Below are 18,463 nucleotides of genomic sequence, written 5' to 3'. Positions count from 1 at the left end.
TGCCAGGCCCAGCCCTAATTCTTGCTACCTCTGCTGTGCAATGCAGTGAGTAATCCCAGCCTTCAGAATCGTAACAAACCCACCTGGCTGGTTTGCTAGCAGCGCTGATGTCTCACAACAGGCTGAAATTTGGTCTCTGCTGAGACGTTACCTGCATTGCTGTGACCAGGAATTAGAAATGTAGGCTGCTGTTGGAGAGACAGCGTCACTGCAGGCGCATAAATAAAGATGAAACTCACGGCCAGCAGGAGGGACGCAGACTCCTTCTGTGCAGAGATGTCTCCAAGACATAGCTGCCAGCCAGTTGCTTAGATTAACACTCCAAATGCCGGTATTCTCCAATCTGCCTGCCAGCTGAACAGATCCTTAGACTACATGTACCTGAAGTGAGCAAAGGGTTACATGTCATTTGTGAATCCATGGGATCACCGAGCGGCTAGTGACCACCCTGGCAGAAGCACGAGTGCCTGCAATCCCTGTTTGTCTGTATGGTGCAAGATGTTGCTTCATCGTTTCAAGGTAATGCCAGGCCACAGTTTGACAAACACTTGCGTCAGGTTTGTAACTGGGTCAGCGCCAGGTTGGCAGAGGTGGCTGCTGAGTTCAGAGGTCAGTGATAGCATGTGCAGCCAGGCCGGACCCCACGCTGGGCGTTAACCAGCACAGTCCAGCAGCACCAGCATAAACAGGTTAAACCCTCCAGCACCTGCAGTGGCTTCAGAACATCAGCAACGAATGGAGGCCGGCATGAATGTCCGGCACAAGGCCGGGATCCAGGCGATCGCTTCCTCCAGAACTGGTTCCTCTTGACTGCCAGTATCAGCCTTCTTCATCCACTTCCCCATCTGGTTCCAGCTCTGCGAGGCAGGGTGACAGAGACCAGCATGAGCCAGTCTCACCTTTGATTCCTGCCATAACATTGCATCCCCCTCACCCCCAGAGGTTTCCTGTTGCCCTGGTTAAAGTGAAAACTGCTTGGCCAACATGAATGATGATGCAACATCCTACATCTATCACTCGGGCTCCTCCAGGCTTCTCTCTCATCTGGAGGGCAGCGCGCACAGGATCCTGACTAGGGACTCCTGTGAGCTACCTCGGTGTTTTTCTCTGTAACGGTTAGCAATTGTCAGAGCCCAGGCCCCTACTGGGATTAACCTCCCTCTTCCCATATTCTGCCCCAAGTACATGTAAAGGGGTGTTTGTACTGGTCACAGTAACCCGGAATAAACCCGCTCACACTGCAGTCACTGCCTGTTGCTTTTCAAGGGTGGTACTGGCCACCAATGGCAAATGAGGCAAAAGCCAAGGATCATGGCTTACAGCACAATGTTCCCTGGGTTTGCTGGAGGCTGGACCATGAGGGATGGCAAAGGAGCTCTGCCTGGAAGTGTGGTCCCCAGCCCTGGCCCAAGAATGTCAGCGCCAGGAAGCGTCCAGTTAACGAAGCTAGTTGTACCGTTTATCTGGGGAAAGTTTGCAACATCATGGCCAGGCCAGTGAGAAACAGAGGGCGTCAGCCCCCTGCCCAAATACACCTGACACTCCCTGCTCCTCTCCCCACCCAACCTCCCTGGCATATCCCGGAGCCACAGGACCTGGTTTGAGGTCAGAGCTTGGTCGTCAGGGCTCTGCGCGTGCACACATCATTCTCGTAACACAACTTTTATTCGTCTAGAGGGAGTCAGCAAGTGACCCTGTCGTCCCAGGTCAATGAGCAGCAGATGGGGGAATCCTCTGGCGAGGGCTGGTCCTTACTCCTCCAGGGTCTGGTGGCCAATGAAGTCCTGGAGCAGGGCCTGCACCTCTGCTCGCCTGCTCATCCTGGTCGCCTTGCCTTGGAAGCGGTCCCGTTTCCCGGCTCCTTTGCCTTCCAGCAGTTCCGCCACTCTAAAGGGACAGATCCACATGCTGAAACCAGGAGGGCTGGGTGTGCTCTCTCACACAGCCCCAAACTGGGTGTGCCTGGGGGGCAGAGGAGGGAAATGGCCCATCTGCCTTGCCTCAGATATTGAGCCAGACGCCAGTGAAATCAATTATCTGATTAATGCAGCCAGAACTTAATTTCCCTTCATTAATAATAATTGTAGCGTAGCAGGTGTGTATCAGGGCAGCCTGCTCCTTTAAGGACCAAAGGCCTGGTGCCAGGCAGCCCAGCTGGCTAATCAGACCCAGCGGAGAAAGGGAGGACAGGTGTTGGCTATAAAGAACTGCAAGAAGGGGGGGGGGAGAGCTGACAGACTGCAGAAGAAGCAGCAGGAAGTCCCTGGAGAAGGAATGCTCCAGGTGTGACACCCCAGCTGGGTAGAAATCTCCAGCTGGAAGTTTTAGTTTCCTTTTGTGAGTTTGCTGGGTGTTTGGACAATAACTAGGGCTGGAGGCTGACTTGACAGCGCTGATAGTCCCCAAGCTGGTCAGGAAGGTTGCCGGACTACAGGGGGTCACAGAACAGTTTACCTGGGGCCTAATTTTCCAACCACTTCACTGGGCCCAGCCAGGAGGAAGAGCCCAGCTGCCTTCTCGTCTCCCACGGTCAGGAAGAGCAGGGTGTCCTGTGAAGAGAGATGGATCCTGCTGCAGAACATCTCTGCATCCCCCCCTTCGATCAGTGAGACTTGGGAGTCCCATATGTGAGTAAGAACACCCCTCCTCTTTGCTGTGAACAGGTTGCTGGAGGGGAGACTGTTTGGGGCACTACCTACCTTGGCGGGGGGTCAGAAATGGGCTACTGAGCCTTTCAGTCCAGGTCACAAGCCCCACACGGTCCTGGGAGGCAGTGACTGGTGTCTGGTGACCCCTGTGTTAAATGAGCTGGGGGGAGACCCGTGTCTGGAACACAAGGACCTTTCCCACATTTGGCTCTAATCGGCCCATTGATCAACAGGAAGGGCACACCTCCCTGGGACAGGCGGGGCCCCTCCAGATCACAGCTGGGGGCACCGATGTGGTAACAGTTTGGGCTGCAACATCCTGGGGAGAATGAGGCCTTTGTTTTCTGGCCAGTGTATTGTGAGGGCTGGTCAAGGGTGGGCAGAGGCTATGTAGGCCTTAAAGGAGGCCAAAGGGCCAACAAGGGGCGAGGACAAGCCAGAGAGCGCTCACCTCTGTCCCGATCTCATTGGCGATGATATTCATGAACTCAGAGTCACCGTCTTTCCTGTAAAGGGTAAAAGGCATTTCAGAGATGCCCCGGCCTAGAGAATCCAGACATACCTCTGGTGGTGAAGGCCTAAACTCTATGACGGAGCCGGAAACCAAACACCCCACACAGACCAGACATTGTCCTGGCTTGGCTTTTGGTTGATTTTTAGAGTCAAATTTCCCACCAGCTTCTTATCAACCACTGTCAGGGAACTGGAAGCCAGACCCAAGGTGAGCGTGCTTTGTGCCGAGGGTCAGGGCTGTGGCCTCTCATCATTAGGACAGCGATTAGCAATTTATACAGAAAAATCCTTTCTATGTTTCCCACCCACAAATGATGAATTATTAAAGTGTTTACTCTGTAACCAATGGAGTGCTTCCATTTTTTTGACAATACCACCAGCAGGGAGGGATAAGCAAACAAATGTACTGCTCGGCTCTAAAACCAGCAGAGTTCAACAGCCAAAATACAAGCATGTTAGACTTTAATTACGAGCCTTTCCAGCAGGCCCAGGCAGTTGGTTTAATATTCTGTTTCCTTAGTTTATGTTCTCCCTTAAAGAATGGACCTCTGTTATAAACAGCCTTGAATGCACAGCAGAGGGATGCAGCTGCCATGGGACATTGTCAGCTTGTGTTATACAGGAATTCAGATTACATGATCACAGTGCTCCCTTCTGGTCTTAGAATCTGCCAGTAAGACGTTGCAGCACCCAAGCCCCCTTCCCCAGATCTGGGCCTTACCTGTGTAACACAAACACTCGGCCTCGGACCGGATTGCTTTTGAAGTTCTGTGCTGTCAAAACTGCGAGGTCTCTAAGCAAGTTCAAGTTGTTCTGCAAGGAAAGCAAACCCCATGTTGCAGACCCAGGAGTCAGTGCGAGAACATGGGGATGGGGTGGAGTGGAGTCGGGGATGGAGTTTCCTGAGACAGGTGGAGTCACAATTTTCACCGCTTCCAGGGTCAACACAAGGGAGATTCTAAAACTTAATTCTCATGAAATAAGATTATTCAGAATACTGTTGCTGTTACCAAAGCTCAGACCCTCGATGGAGTGACCTCTGGGCCACAGCCGTACCTTCTGAAGCAGTTTCACAGAATTCTGCAGCCTCTTCACAGCCTCCACGTGCTCCTCTGCTCCATTTCTGGAAAAAAACAAGGCAGAGTTTGGGCTGTCAAGGCGCTGGACAGAGAGGGCTCCACCAATGAAGCTGCAGCAGACAACATAACACCAGAGCCAGGGGCTAGAAATGCCCTCTTTAGGCTCACATGCTGTTCCTCTCTGGGCGAGGAGAAGCAAGGATAGGGGAAACTGGGAAAGGACATTACTTAAGCAGCAAGGTTAGTGCCTTCTCGGTGCTGTGACTTCGCTCGACAGACTTCAGTACTCGATTTCCTGCCAGGAAGACCAAGTTGGTTTTGTTCTTTTTTCCCTTTTCTGTGCCAAGGAGCTTAATAACCTTAAACGAGAAACAAACACCCTGATCAGAAAGGTACAATGGTGTGTTACACACAGCTAAAGGTCCATTAGACCATGTGTCATTGTGAATGTCGACTTTCTATCATCAGAATTAAACCCACTGAAATCAGCCTTCAAATATAGCCAAAAAATAGATGAGACACTTTCATTAGCCATGTGCCATTATGCATTAGCCATGTGCCATGCTGTCTAACGGGCCTGGACCTGGTGTGTCAACAAGCCTTCTATACCCTAATATCCCACCCCACAGCGCACCAGGCATGCCAACAGGCAGGGAAGGGTCATTTGTCTTATCAAGTTGACTGTAAGGACATTGAAACTCAGAGGCAGCTCTGGAATTAAGTTTTCATCTAATTCTGCATGAAGAACACAGGGGATTGTTCACTGGTGGCAAACCCTCACTAATGCAGTGGTGTGGGGGGATGTGAGTGGACAATGCTAACCACAGGGTGCAGGGCTGTGTCCCACTACTCTCACTCTGGCTTGTGATTGGGGTTCTCTGTCCAACAGGGACAATCTGCAGAGGGACTGCAAGTCCTGCGGATCCAGGGACTCCTACTGTACCAGCTGATCTACAGGACGGTGCCTGAGCACTGAAGGCGCTGAAGCTGTGCGGCCCTTACCTGCAGGTCACTTAAGTTGGAGACATGAGTCCCGCAGCACATGTTGTCGTCTATGCCCTCGATGCTTATGATGCGCACTGGCCCTGTGTGGTTATCTGGCAAACCGCGGCTTCTCACCTAGCAAGAGATCCAGAAAGGTGAGCATTGCAACTCACGTCCCTGGGACTAAAAGGAGACTGGGTGGCATATTCCCCTCTACCCCACATGGCTCTGGAATGAATTTTGCCAGCGTCCTCCATTGCTACTCACCGTCTCGATCTCTGGGTCGTCCTCAGAGTGCTCCCTCACCACCACAGGAATACGGGCCCGGATTTTCTCATTCACGTTCTCCTCTAGGGCCACCACCTGTTCTGCTGTCACTGAGGGCGTGTCCAGCTCGATGACAGTGCGCTGATGGCCTAGCTCCCTGCAAGGACCACAAACATCAGACACACCTGCCAATACAACAGAGGACACAAGCTCAAAAGTCCCTCTGTGCAACACTGGGCATGGTGCAGGAGGAAGCACCTTGGAATTCTGTTACTGGAGCAAAGCACATGTGTGCACGCGCTCGCTCACTCTCTCTCTCTCTCTCTCTGTGTATATTGTTTACATCGCACCAGATGTGTGCTTGAACAGAGAGGCACAGCAATGCTCCACACAGCTTCTCTCCAGTGCAGTCACTTCTCCCATGCCTTCTGCAGCCGAGTGGAATGTCTCTGCATGCCACACTCCATGCATTTATCTACATTCATCCCTCAGGACCCAGCATTGTGGCACAAGCCAAACAAGGTTTAAGGACAGAGTTAAAAGGAACACTTTTCCTGCTCACCATGAAGTTGTTTTGAATCCAAACATCAGATCTGCAAGGGCAGTGATGAGATGCTGCCCTGGAAGAGAAGTTCAAGCAATGGCTGTGAGGTTTTAGTTTATTTTTACTAGTGCTAGGCACGCACGCATGCACACACACAGAACGACTCCCCCAGCCATCCCTGTGAACGAAAGAATGTGACTGCCTGTTGAGAGGAGTTCAAATCAGACAGCATCTCTCTGCTCCAAGTCTTCTAAAATTATTTGTTTATAACCCACAACAGCACCTGCAAGGATAGCACCTACCTTCTCAAGAGTTCCAGAAATGCCTCAGAGAACCCAGCAAATCAGCCCCTCCTAATAAAGAAAACTAAGTGGTCACTAGCCACATCACCTACAGAAGGAGTCACTGATATCCCTGATCCCCCTCCAAACTCCTCAATCCCGGCCTGGAGCCCCCTCCTGCACCCCAAACCCCTCATCTCCAGCCCCACCCAGGAGCCCTCACCCCCTCCCGCACCCCAACCCCCTGAGCCAGCCAAGTGAGTGAGGATGGGGAGAGCGAGCGACAGAGGTAGGGGGGATGGAGTGAGTGGGGGCGGGGCGGGGCAGGGGTGTTTGGTTTGGTGGGAGTATAAAGTTGGCACCCCTAGGAACCATATTCTCTGGGGGCCAAAGCGGGTCACCTGAGTGCTGCTGCATGTGGTCAAACCGCCTGTCCCAGTCCACCGTCAGCAGCACCTCGCGGCCCGGCTCCAGCGGCGTCTGCACGAAGTGGACAGCAGCCGGGCCCTGCCGGGTCACGCGGAGCACGGGGATGTCCTCGATGAGTCCCCGGTCGTCGGGCTGCAGGGAGGAGCGTCCGGTCAGCCGCCGGTCAGCAGCTGGGCCCCCCCCGGTGCCGGACCGGACCGGACCGGCCCCACCCCCACGAGCCCGTACCTGGCCCCCGCCCTCGGGGAAGAGAATCGTGTCCTCCAGCACCACGTGGAAGCCCCGCAGCGGCTCCTTCGCGCCGCCCTCGGCCGGCAGCTCCGCGGGGCGGCACGACGCGACCCTGGTGGTGAACTGCAAAACGGGGGGCGTCACGCGGGGCCCGGCACGCGCGTGTCACGCGTGGGAGCCCCGCGCAAGGGCTCCGCAGCACCGCGCGCCCCCGACCCCGCCCCGCCCCCGCCCCGCGGCTCCCGCACCTGCCGGGCCCAGCTGTCCCGCTGGCACTGGAACACCATCACGGCAGCCGGCGCCGCGAGGGGACAGACAGCTGGCGGAAGGGGACGGCGAGAGGGAGAGGACACACACACGGCCGGCGAACGCGAGCTGCGGGCGGAGACGGCGAGCGGGAGGGGACACACGGCCGGCGAACGCGAGCTGCGGGCGGAGACGGCGAGCGGGAGGGGACACACGACCGGCGAACGCGAGCTGCGGGCGGAGACGGCGAGCGGGAGGGGACACACGACCGGCGAACGCGGCCGGGGACAGACGGCGCGAGGGGGCGGGGGGATGACGCCATGGGCCTGTCTACACCCTCCTCCCCCGCCAGGGTCCATGGGCTTTCCACTGGAGCTCACCCCCGCGGGACCCACGGGTGTCCCCCTGTGACCCACGTGTCCCCCGGGACCCACGGCCCGTCCTATGGGTCTGGTTTGTGGGGGTCGGCGAGCCCCCCCACACCTGGGCGGGATGAACCTGCCCCACCCCGGGGCAGCAGCCTGGCCTGGGGAGCTGTCCTGTGGGCGGGGGTGTCTCAGCGTCTCCCCTGGACCCTGCAAGCGCCAGGCCCGTAGCCGCCCCCAGAGGCGAGGGCCCCGGCTGCCCTCTGTCCTGGGCGGGGTAACATCTCGGGCACCAATGGCACTTGGAAAACCAGACCCCAGTGTGGCAGGAAAACCCAAGCACAGGAACAGCCAGCGTGGCAGGTTTATCCTTTATTAACAGGCTTTCTCTCCCCCCCCCGACCCCCCAACGCCTGGGAGAGACGGACGAGTGGAGAAGGGTGTCGGCAGCAAGAGGAACAAGCGGCAGGTGCCGAGCAGGGAAGACGGCTAAATCTGGGCGGCGTGGCTGAGTACCATCAGCACAGAGCCAGAGGCGGTGCCAGGGGAGGAGAGAAGTGACTCGGGCTGGTTCGTGGCAGTATAAGTGGCAATAACGGGGTGAAATGAGACACAGGAACCCGGTGTCTGGCTGTCTCCTAATGGAAGTGGCGGCAGTTCCAGGGCTTGGCATGTTTGAAACTAGACTGCCCGATGCAACAGGAAACAGTCTCACGCTGGGTCTGACTTCAGGGGCGGGCAAAACGGGCCCAGCAGGGCTTTTCCAGCTCTCGGGTCCGTGATTGTGGAATTCGGAGCCAAAGTCTGAAGCAGGCGAATCCCTGGCGCATTTGAACCACAGTGGCACTTACACTGCTACCTCCCTCCCCAACTCACTTCATCTCAGCAGCTGCTGTCATGTCTCTGTGGGGAAAAACAGGGCAGTCAGAAAATGCGCCCCTGGGTGGGGGCAGAGCAGGGAGTCAGGCCTCAAGGGGAGAGAAGGGGACAGGATGAGAGCAGGGGGAGGGTCAGGCCCCCAGGAGAGAATAGGTACCACAGGGAATAGTGGGAAGGCGGGCAGCTATGTCACTCTCAGGTGATCCAGTGAATGCCAGAGCTGCACCCAGCTCTCCTGGGCCAGGAAGACAATTGGAAGGGCAGAGAATAAGGGCTGCATGCAGCGCTCTCATCCCCGCCAGCCTCCCCTTAAGTCCTTTCAGATCCCAGAGGGCGCTAATCCTGGTCACTGTCAGCAGGTCAGGATGCACATCTCCCATCAGGTAACAGGGAGGCTCAGTTGCAGCCAGATAGTGCTTCAGGGGAGTTCTTACCACCAGGGTCTGTGCTTTCAAATGTCATCCTGGAAAAGAGACGGAAAGTCGGACAGTGAGGCGAGAAAGGACACGGAGTGTTTCCCTTAATGCTACATGTGACCATAGAATGGAGTGAAACAAGGACAGTCCATGGTACCAGACACCCTGGGACCCAGGCAAGTTAGAAATGCTCAAGACTTCCAGTTTTTCCAGGACCCTGAAATGTGTGTTGGGCCTAGAGTGTGGAAGGAAACCCTGAAAAACCAGCCTCGACCACATGCTGCTGGGCATAAGCTAATGGCCACAGGGTCTGGAAAGAACCCTGCCTTGGTGAGCATAATGAGGGTTTTCAGCTTCAGGGATTGGCTACTGGCACAGGCCGGAGACCACACTAGACAGGCCAGTCATCTGTTCTAGTTGTGCAGGAGGTTTGATACTGAATTAGATGCACCATTTGTTCCTCTGCACCCCAGGATAGCAGCAGGCAGGATTCCTTGCTGGTTCCCTTCCTGCTCCTCCTGTGTTCTTAGATGTATTTTTCAATGAACAGGGCAATGACCGTTATGCTGGGAGGTGTTCCCACAATTGCACAGAGCAGGTCTCCACACCCAGAACACAGGCCGCTTAGCATAGTGGAAGTTCAGAGAACCGTTGGCCTGGAAGAAGTTTGGCTTTAGTCCGTGCTGAGACGAGGTTCCCCATTGGCTGGCAGAGATGGAGCAGCTGGGAGCCAGGCTTGGGAACTGGGAGAGCCAGAGGCAAAGAGCCTGGCTATGTAAAAACCCCCAGAACTTACTGTCTCAGCAAGGCAGTGACCAACTGTACTTACATCAAGGTCGTCCATTGCAGGGGGTGTGCCTTTAACAGTGATCTTCTGCAGGAGCTGGACGGGAAACAGACAGTCATGGGAATAAAGAAAGGAACCCACAACAAAAGTGGTGGGGCTGGAGTGTCTTCTCGTCCCAGGCAGCGCCTTCCACCCCAGGGATCCCAGCTCCCCTTGTGACACAGACCCACAGTGAGGAGAGGGAGAAGCACGTGTGCTGTGCATGCTTGGCTCAGCTGGTTCATCCAAACCTTGCCCAGGTGGAAGTGACTTTGGCTGCAGGTTGTACCCCAAGGTTTCCACTGGATTTTAGCCCAGTGCCCGTGGCCGTCTTGGGGCCTCCTCACTCCTGTTGAAGGCAGCTCCCACAATGGGGCTCTATGTAAGACAGGCCCCCTGATATCATGGGGTAGGATCGTTGATCAGGTGGACGGGGCACTAGAGTGGGATGCAAAAGACCAAGGCTCAGTCCCTGGCTCAGTCAGACTCCCTGTGTGACCTTGGACAAGTCCCTTCCCTCAGGGCCTGTTCCCCCTCTGTACCATGGGGTTGATGCTTCCCTGTCTCTCAGAGGTACTGTGAGGCTAAATGCATTGACTAGGAGGTGCTCAGATACTCACGGGGGCCAGATAAGTACCTAGCGAGACCGAAATAGCAGGGTTTCTACTCAATAGTTCTCCCAATATGGCTCTTACTCCTCCCTGGCAGTGCATTAAGATCCATGGCCTGCTATTGTCCATACCTCACCTCTCCAGTTTGGCCAAAGCCATGGTGCATTTCTGCTCCTAGCCAGTTGGTGGAGATACTGAGCCACACGCCAACAGCCACAGCTGAAATTTCTCTTCCCCAGTGGGTCTCAACCTATTTATCATTGTGGGCTGCATATGTGGCCCACAATGTGTTACCTGGGCCGCAGGTTGAGAACCACAGTGTGCCCCCACAGACCCTTATGCCCAATTCCTCCCACCCAGAGACCCCTCCACAGAGTGGGGCCAGGGGTGGAGCCCTGGGCAGAGGGCCAGCCAGCAGCCCTGGACCCCCGCCATGGTGTGCAGCCTGGCCCGCACAGGGTGGGCCGGCGGCCTTTAGCACACAGCTGGGCCACAGCAGTGTGCTAATCGGGACGTGGGTTGAGAACCGCTGCTCTCGCTATTCAGTCTGGAGTCAACAGTGAGTTTTTAAGGCAAGCTGGGACATTACCCAGGCAGTGCCTGGTGGAGATGAATTGGTTTTAGGGACAGTCATTTCATCATATTAAGTAGGTCTCACAATAGGTTTTACAAAGTGCAGCAGCACTTGCCTGTACTGGATAATGGACACTTTACTGAGCTAATGCTCAGACTTTCCTCCTGACCCAAGAACTTTGCATTGAGTAACACGAAACAGGGATAACTGAGAAAGGCCCCCTACAGCACCTTCGCCCTGAAGGTCTCGGCCCCAGTGGGCTCTGCATGGGGCCTCAAGTCACTGCTTGGGATCTTGTGATGCAGCTATCTCACTGCTCAGACCCAAATAGAAATGCAGTAACCTAAGACTTACCTCTGCATACTGCCCAGTCATGGCCATTTCTGCCTCCTCATCCCCTTCCCAGTCTCGCCAGTTATCAAAGTCCACAAACAGCCAGACTGGCTATGAGCAAGCAGGAGAAACAGCATCACAACAGATGGCAGCGCAGCGCTGAATGCAGCAAGTCTGATGCCTTTGGGGGACGGGGGGACTGGCTGGGGATGGGATATGGACAACACCAGCAGGGGCGGGGGTTATGAGGCCTTCCACCTTTAGAGTACTGGTTCCACCCCAGCCTGAGTTCGAGGATCTATGGCCTTTCGCTGCAAGGCACTTATGGAGATTTGGCCCAGATCAGTAATGCCCAGCAGTCATTACCAGCTGATGGCTATTCAGCAGCCCCTTGTTAGCAGTCCAGTATGGGGCTCTGTTGTCATGAACTGAATTGTGGTGGTGCTCATGGTTCAGAGCTCCACTGTGCAGGACGTTGCACACAGAACAGAGAGAAGGTCCCTGTCCCAAGGCGCTTAGGAGTCCAAGCTGCACCCCCCCCAGGGGTCTCGCCCATCGGAGCTGAGCCAGGTGCAGTGAGTGGTGCTGGGCTGGTGTCCGTGGTACCTGCTCTATAGCCAGAGGATTTCAGTCTCTGGGAGCTGCTTACCTGGCACCTTTCACCAGCACTAACCAGGGCAATGCCAGAGTGAGCAGCAGACAGTGCTGTGCCAGCCCCTGGCAGTGCCCACACTGCATAGCATGGCACCCACAGGTGGGAGAAACTCTGAGCTTTTCACTGGGAAAAGACAACTCCAAAGGAAGGGGCCCTGGCTGCTCAGGCCCTGTGTTTACCTTGATGTTCTCCTTGGTGAGGCGCGGCCATGCCACCTTCTCCTTCCACTTCCTTATGAAGCAGGTGATGGAGCGGTCAGAGCGCTTCTGCTGCGAGTCCTGCCAAGGGACAGAACAAAGACACCTTGCCTGACATGGCTTCTGGGCACCTCTCTCCCTCTCAATAAGCCAAGATGCCCAGAATTAAAATGAACCCCTTCCCAAGCTCTGAGACACATGAGAAAGTCCCTGGAGACCAAGACTCAGCCTGCAGGAATCGAGGTGCAAATCTGGGCATGGGAGAGCTGGTTGTAAGAGGAGAATGCAGGAGAAGCGGGGGCTTTCCTGGGGATACCTGTGACGGCCTTGAACCATCTTCTCCATGCAGCCGGGCCTGCTGGGCGTCTCTGATTCATTTAGCTGGGCAAAGTCCCCTGGGTGCAGGCAGTGATGGCCACAACCCAAAACAAAGCACCGTTGGGGGCTGATGGGAAGGGCTGGGTAGGGCTGATGGCATAGCAGCACCAAGAGATGCCACCTAATCGCATCCCTTGGGTGCCCAGCCAGGTCTCCCAACCTCTGGGGACGGTGGGTGTCCGGGGTCATGCTCCTGGTGAGCAATGAGATCACATGACGTGATAGGCCAGGATGGCCTTGGCCAGTGTGGAGGCAAATCTCTCCCCCGCCCCCCAAGCCCTTCCACGGGTTGTCATAAGCTCACGGTCCCTTTGGAGACATCGAGGCCTGTAGGAGTTGGGCTCGCATGCCTCACCGCACGGGGTGGCTGCTCACTTTGGAGTTCACCCTGGCGTACAGGTTGATCTCGTTGTACATCTCCATGCCGTCTGCATTTTTACAGCTGCCAAAACACAAACTCAGTTAGCTCAGAACTGGGCTTGGACCTCCTCCGTGACGATCTCTAAGAGGATCCTTCCTGCTGGCCCTGCCCTGTACAGCTCCCGGTTCAGGGCCATGCCACTGAGTGCCAGTTACCAGGGCCTGTAGTGGGGCTGGAAGCTCACCTGAACACCACCAGATGGTCTTCAATGTCGACTTTAACGTCTGTGCTGTCCTCCACGCAGAACTCCAGGAAGACGTACCAGGGGCGGTCGTACCACAGCGTTTTTGCAGGTTGCCTTGGCAAACAAGAAACCGTTCAGAAGGGATGAATTCCAGGGAGCAGAGTGAGAGTGGCGTTCCTGTGCCACCTTTCGTCTCCTGGCTCCCCACAGCAGCAGGTTGTGTGTAAGGCATTGTGTGGAGTTATCAGAGCAGCGTTAAGCTACCCTTGTTACACCTGTCTGGGCCAGACGATTGGCATGTAGGAACAGGGAGAGGGCGAGACCCAGGGAAAGGGGGCAGGCGCCAGGCAGACAAGAAGCTGGCTGCAGATTCAGCAGACTTGTTGCTACACTTCCAAAAAGCATCATTTTATCTTGGCAGCGTCCCGGGAACTGGCCTCTCTCAGCACCTCAGCGACAGAGAATCCCGCAGCAGCATGTGCTCAGAGAGGGACCTCCCAGAGACACAAGGCTTTTGGGAGTGAAGCCTGCATGTGCAAGGCAAGGGACAGCCCTCACTAAGCACAATCGCTCACTGGAGCGCAGTCACAACCCCCAAGACCGCTGCCCTCACCTCGGAAAGTGCCCAGGCAGACCTAGATCTGAAAAGTCATCCCTGCCTGCCAGACAGATCCCCAGAGAGCCCCTGCCACTGCACCATGGGATCTGGGCAGTGGGGAAAGAGGAGCTGCAGGGTCTGGGGAGCAGGATTTGTTTAATACTTAATGAGCGGCGTCTGAAATAAATCAGAGCACGCTGACTGCACTGCTGAGCATCCCTCCACGTTTCACTGGGCCCTGCTGGCTGGCACCAGGTAACAGAGATTCGCACCGACTCAGAACAAATTCCTTCAGCGTCTCTAACTGCCAGTGAAGTCCAGCCCCTAGGGAGACTTTGCTATTCTGGGGACAGATTCCGGGGGTCGCCCCACTGCCATGTGGTCTCCTTCACCTGAGCAGACCCCTGCTTTATAGCCACCTCTCTTCTTTGCCCCACAGGCGGTTGCCGTCTGCAAGAGCCGAAGGCTGCAGGGCCTGTAAACAGCCTGGGCTGAGGCTTGGGTGAGCAAATTCCCATTTTCCCATGGCATTTGCCTCAGCCTCTCAGCAGGGCAAGGGCAGGAGACAAGACAGGCCTAGCAGGGCCCAGAATTCACCGTGGAGTCATGTTACAGGAGCCCGGTACATCCCGCTGGCCCGGGGCCACCCAGGGTCTGACTGCACAGCAGCAGCAACCAGCCTCCCAGCCCAGGCCCACAGACGTGGGCGAGCAGGTTGGCTAGTGCTCTCAAAATGGCTGAATAGACAGGCTTTGAGGTTGCACTTGGGTCCTGAAGCTCACCCCCCTCTGGAGGCTTCAGAGCCTGAGCTCCTCCAGCCTCCAGTCGCAACGTAAAGAGTTGTCTACACATCTATTTGGAGAGCGCTAGCCCAAGCCTGTCCCCCAGGGCAGAGTGACAGAGAGCCGCCTTTCCCCCTGTGTGGTGGGGCATGGAGGGGCCCCGGGCCAGCTGGGGTGTCTCCTAGCGAGTTCCTAGGGCTGGAATAGGTGGGACTGTTTCCAGGTTCCAGTCAGACAGGAAAAGTCCCAGCTGAGGGTGTGAGTGTCCCAGTGACCCGAGTGGGGGCTGGTGGGTGGGGGGGGGTGACCCGAGTGGGTGGTCCAGGGGTTGTGTCCCAGTGGGGGGGAGGAAGGGGGAGGCAGTGACCCAAATGGGAGATTGTATCTCTAGTGGGGGTCCCAGTGACCCAAGTGATGGATAGTGGCCAGGTGTGTGTGTGTGACCTGAGTGGGAGCTCCAGGGGTCGCGTCCCAGCCGGGGGGGACAGTGACCCGAGTGGGGTCCCGGGGGTCGCGTCCCAGCCGGGGGAGGCAGTGACCCGAGTGGGGGCGGGTGGTGACCAAGTGGGAGCTCCAGGGGTCGCGTCCCAGCCGGGGTGTGTGTGACCCGAGTGGGGGCTGCCGGCCGGGGGGGGCAGTGACCCGAGTGGGGTCCCGGGGGCCGCGTTCCGCCGCCCCTGCCGTCCGCCCCACTCACCTCGCCATGGCCGGGCTCGCTCTGGAGGCGGTGCCGGCCGCCGCTATTTCGGGCTGCGGGCGGAGCTCGGGCCGCTTCAGCTGTCAGCGCCCGTCAGGGACACGCTGCGCCCGGCCCGAGCCCCGCGGGGACCCGGCTCCTTCCCAGCCCGGCGCCACCGAGCCCCCCAGCGACACCCTGCGCCGTGACAGGCTGATATGGGGCTCAGGACTCCTGGGTTCTAGTCCCGCTGGGGGAGGGGGTATCTGGGGACTAGGGGCTAGGACTCCTGGGTTCATTTCTTGACGGTGCCACGGGCTTGCTCTGACCTTGGCCAAATCACTTTCCCCATGCCGTGCCTCAGTTTCCCCTTCTGTCGTGGGGATAACGGCCTCTATCCCGAGGGGTTGTGGATGACAGAGGCTGTAGAAGGGCAAGTTCCAGAAATGACTCCCGTGGGGCAGCTTGGGGGGGCGGGGTGTAGGAGCCATTGGTGCTGGAGCTGCCACCACAGCTGGTCCACAGCCCCTCCTGTCTCCTCCCCACCAAGCCAAGGGAGCATGGTACCTCCACCCTGATTCATACAGCATTGGGGGTGATTACGCCCAGTCTGCATGTGCCAAGGGGGCTCTGAGCCCAGCACCACCTGGTCAGGGGTGCAAGAACCCGGCAGCTGGGAGGGAGCAACCTCTCTTGTGCAGAGGTGAGAGCAGCCGTGTGGCCACAGGCAAGGTGGGATGCTCCTCTCTATTGACTATAGCTAACCCCTGCCCTGTGTACAGGGTACTGGGACAGGAGGAGCCCCAAAGGGCCTGGGAGCCCCCACTTTGCTCTCTGTTGCCCACTGCTGCAGCTGGATTAAGCACAGTTGGCAGTGGGAAAACAAACAGCAGAGATGCAGATCACTGGTATGGCCCCAGCGCTTTATGCCAGCCCCTCTCCCCCTTGGCTTAGATTGGAATATGTGGGTCCTGGCTCACTTACCCTGGAGAGAGAACTGAGGGCATAAGGGACTGACTAGTTGTGATACATGAACCTGCACCTGAACAGGCAAGATCCAGATACACAAGAGTGCAGGTAACAGGAGGAAAGAATCCAGCTCCAGACCAATCTCCTCCTGGAGGGCAGGGGAATTACAGTTCTGGGGCTTTGTGAGTAGTGGCTTCCTCTGAAAGCTCAGACCCAGGATGCTAGACTGGAGAGAGCAATGCTCTCGGGACGTAGTGACTTCGTTCCCCCAATCCTGAGCCCTAATGCCAAGGATGGGGGCCAGAGGTGGCACTAGGGCTTGTGCTGCCCTTGATGGACTAGCCAGTGTCCATCCCCTACCAGTCCAGCGGCGTCACCCAGATAAATGGTCACTGATGGTTTGCTGCCCCCAATATTATGTTGTCCCAAACCACCTTACCTGTTGCATCCTATACGGGGAATCTGGGCCCTGATAGGACCCACAGGATTGGTAATTCTCTTTAGGTAAATAAGATGTGTGGTGTCAGTACCAAGAGCCATGGGGAAAACACCCACTCCCCTCCCATGCCTTGCATACGGTCCCTCTGCTAACTTGGCTTTGTCCATGTTGATATTCAGAGCAGCAGCCAGGCCTGGGCTGTCAGTCTGTGTGCTCTTTAGCTGAGTGGCTCTGACCCAGCCCTCCTAAAGCTGGAGTCAAGGGGAGCTATGGTGCTCAGCACCTCTGAAAATCAGACCACTTATTCGGGTCCCACAATACGGATTTAGGCCCTACATTTTAGGCAGCTAAATTTGAGAAAATTGCCCAGAGGTTCAATTTCTGGCTGTTCCATTGTCTCGCTATGTAACCTTCACCTCTCTGTGCCTGTCTGCCTGTCTCACCGACTGTGAGGGTGAATAGGGTTGTGTCGGTAAATTGTGGTGGAGATTAAAAGCCCCGTAGAAATGCCTGATACAATCTAATGTGTCTATTGTTCATAAGCAGAACATGCACCACTCAGCTTCCTTCTGGCTAGAACATTTATCCTCTCATTGTGTTTCTACAATCACAAGTCTGAGAACAATATGCAAAGGGGCGAACTTGCAGATCTAAATTATGGTTTTCTCCTTCATCATCTGGGACATGGACTCCCACTGGGACATCCCCATCCATTACCATATCAATTAAAATTACCAGGGGGAGCAGGATTGCTGCTTCCATAAAGCTTTACTCAAGAAAAACTCTTGCAGCAAAATCTCCCATTGCCATTTCCAAAAAGACAGCTGGCTGCGATCTGTGTCTTAATGAGGCTGAACTTTAAAGTGAAAATTCTCTGCTTGAGTCCTGCTTTAGTCCTTTAACCTGAAGTTCTCATTAATTCCACCTGTAATGAAGGCACAGTGGCTCATGGGCAGCAGGAATTGTATTTGTCTCACACAGTCCTGTCACCCTCCTGCTTTCAACTGCAGAAGTAAATAAAAGATGATTTACCACTGATACATGCGAGCCTATTACAGAAAACAAAATGATTATGTGGAAGTTTCCTTTAATGAATCTCCGATGACTGAAAGGCTCTGTGCTCCACTCTCCAGCTGGGGTATTTTTCATTGCTGATGGCTTGATTCTGTAGGTTCCATTTTTTACCCGTTAGTTACTGATTGTTAAGTGTGATGTGAGCACTAAGGATTATTTTGATTGTTCTCCATAACAACACCGGTTACAATAGCAAATTTATTCCCTGCAAGCCGGACAATTGTCGATGCTACAGAGTGACCTAAGTGTCTCACGCTTAGAAGCTGAGCACGCTGCTTTTGCAGTGCTCCCCAGGCCCTTCTAAGGGAGGACAGGGGAGCAGGAGGGGGCCAACAAAGCCCCTGGCCTGAGGGGAGGGGTACAAGGGAGACAACACAACCCCCCTGGTAGGGGTAGAATGGGGAAACTAGGTGAGGGGTAAAGAGGGGCAGAGGGCAGAATCAAGGGCACAAAGAGCCCCGGCATGGGGGAGCAGAATGGGGGATGGTGGTGTAGGGTAGGGGGACATGGGGGACACACAGAGCTCCTGGCATATGACAGAGGGGGGAACGGAGGGACACAGAGACCCTGGCAAGGGGAGGTAATATAGTGGGGGTTGCAAGGAGTCCCTGCAATGGGGGGGCTGGGACATAGACACACGTGGAGCTTGTGGAGCGGAATGAATGGAGCCCCTGATACGTGCAATGGGCTCAGCCCGTGTGTGATAACAATAAACATCTTTCATCTCCAGGGCCGGCTCCAGGCACCAGCTCAACAAGCAGGTGCTTGGGGCGGCCAAGGGAGAGGGGCAGCACCTGCGGCAATTCGGGGGCGGCAGGTCCCTCACTCCCTTTAGGAGCGAAGGACCTGCCGCTGAACTGCCGC

General features: G+C 55.9%; 1 protein-coding gene across 1 annotated transcript; it reads right to left on the bottom strand.

The window, feature by feature from the left end:
* Window positions 1-1,656: 1,656 nt before the first annotated feature.
* Window positions 1,657-15,146, bottom strand: LOC135894670 (alanyl-tRNA editing protein Aarsd1-like). Its single transcript, XM_065422808.1, has 17 exons — window positions 15,139-15,146; window positions 13,062-13,178; window positions 12,832-12,898; window positions 12,061-12,159; window positions 11,248-11,337; window positions 9,712-9,765; window positions 6,974-7,099; window positions 6,718-6,877; window positions 6,054-6,111; window positions 5,492-5,648; window positions 5,243-5,359; window positions 4,469-4,599; window positions 4,218-4,284; window positions 3,883-3,974; window positions 3,100-3,154; window positions 2,455-2,549; window positions 1,657-1,887 (listed from the first exon to the last, which is right to left on the bottom strand). Exons 1-17 carry the CDS (start codon window positions 15,144-15,146, stop codon window positions 1,752-1,754), a joined length of 1,629 nt encoding a protein of 542 aa, XP_065278880.1. The 3' UTR covers window positions 1,657-1,751.
* Between the last annotated feature and the right edge of the window lie 3,317 nt (window positions 15,147-18,463).

Source organism: Emys orbicularis, chromosome 25 (assembly GCF_028017835.1).
Source record: "Emys orbicularis isolate rEmyOrb1 chromosome 25, rEmyOrb1.hap1, whole genome shotgun sequence".
Lineage (NCBI taxonomy): Eukaryota > Metazoa > Chordata > Testudines > Emydidae > Emys > Emys orbicularis.
The sequence above is the reverse complement of the archived record's forward strand: the minus strand, read 5'-3'. Positions and strand labels throughout refer to the sequence as shown.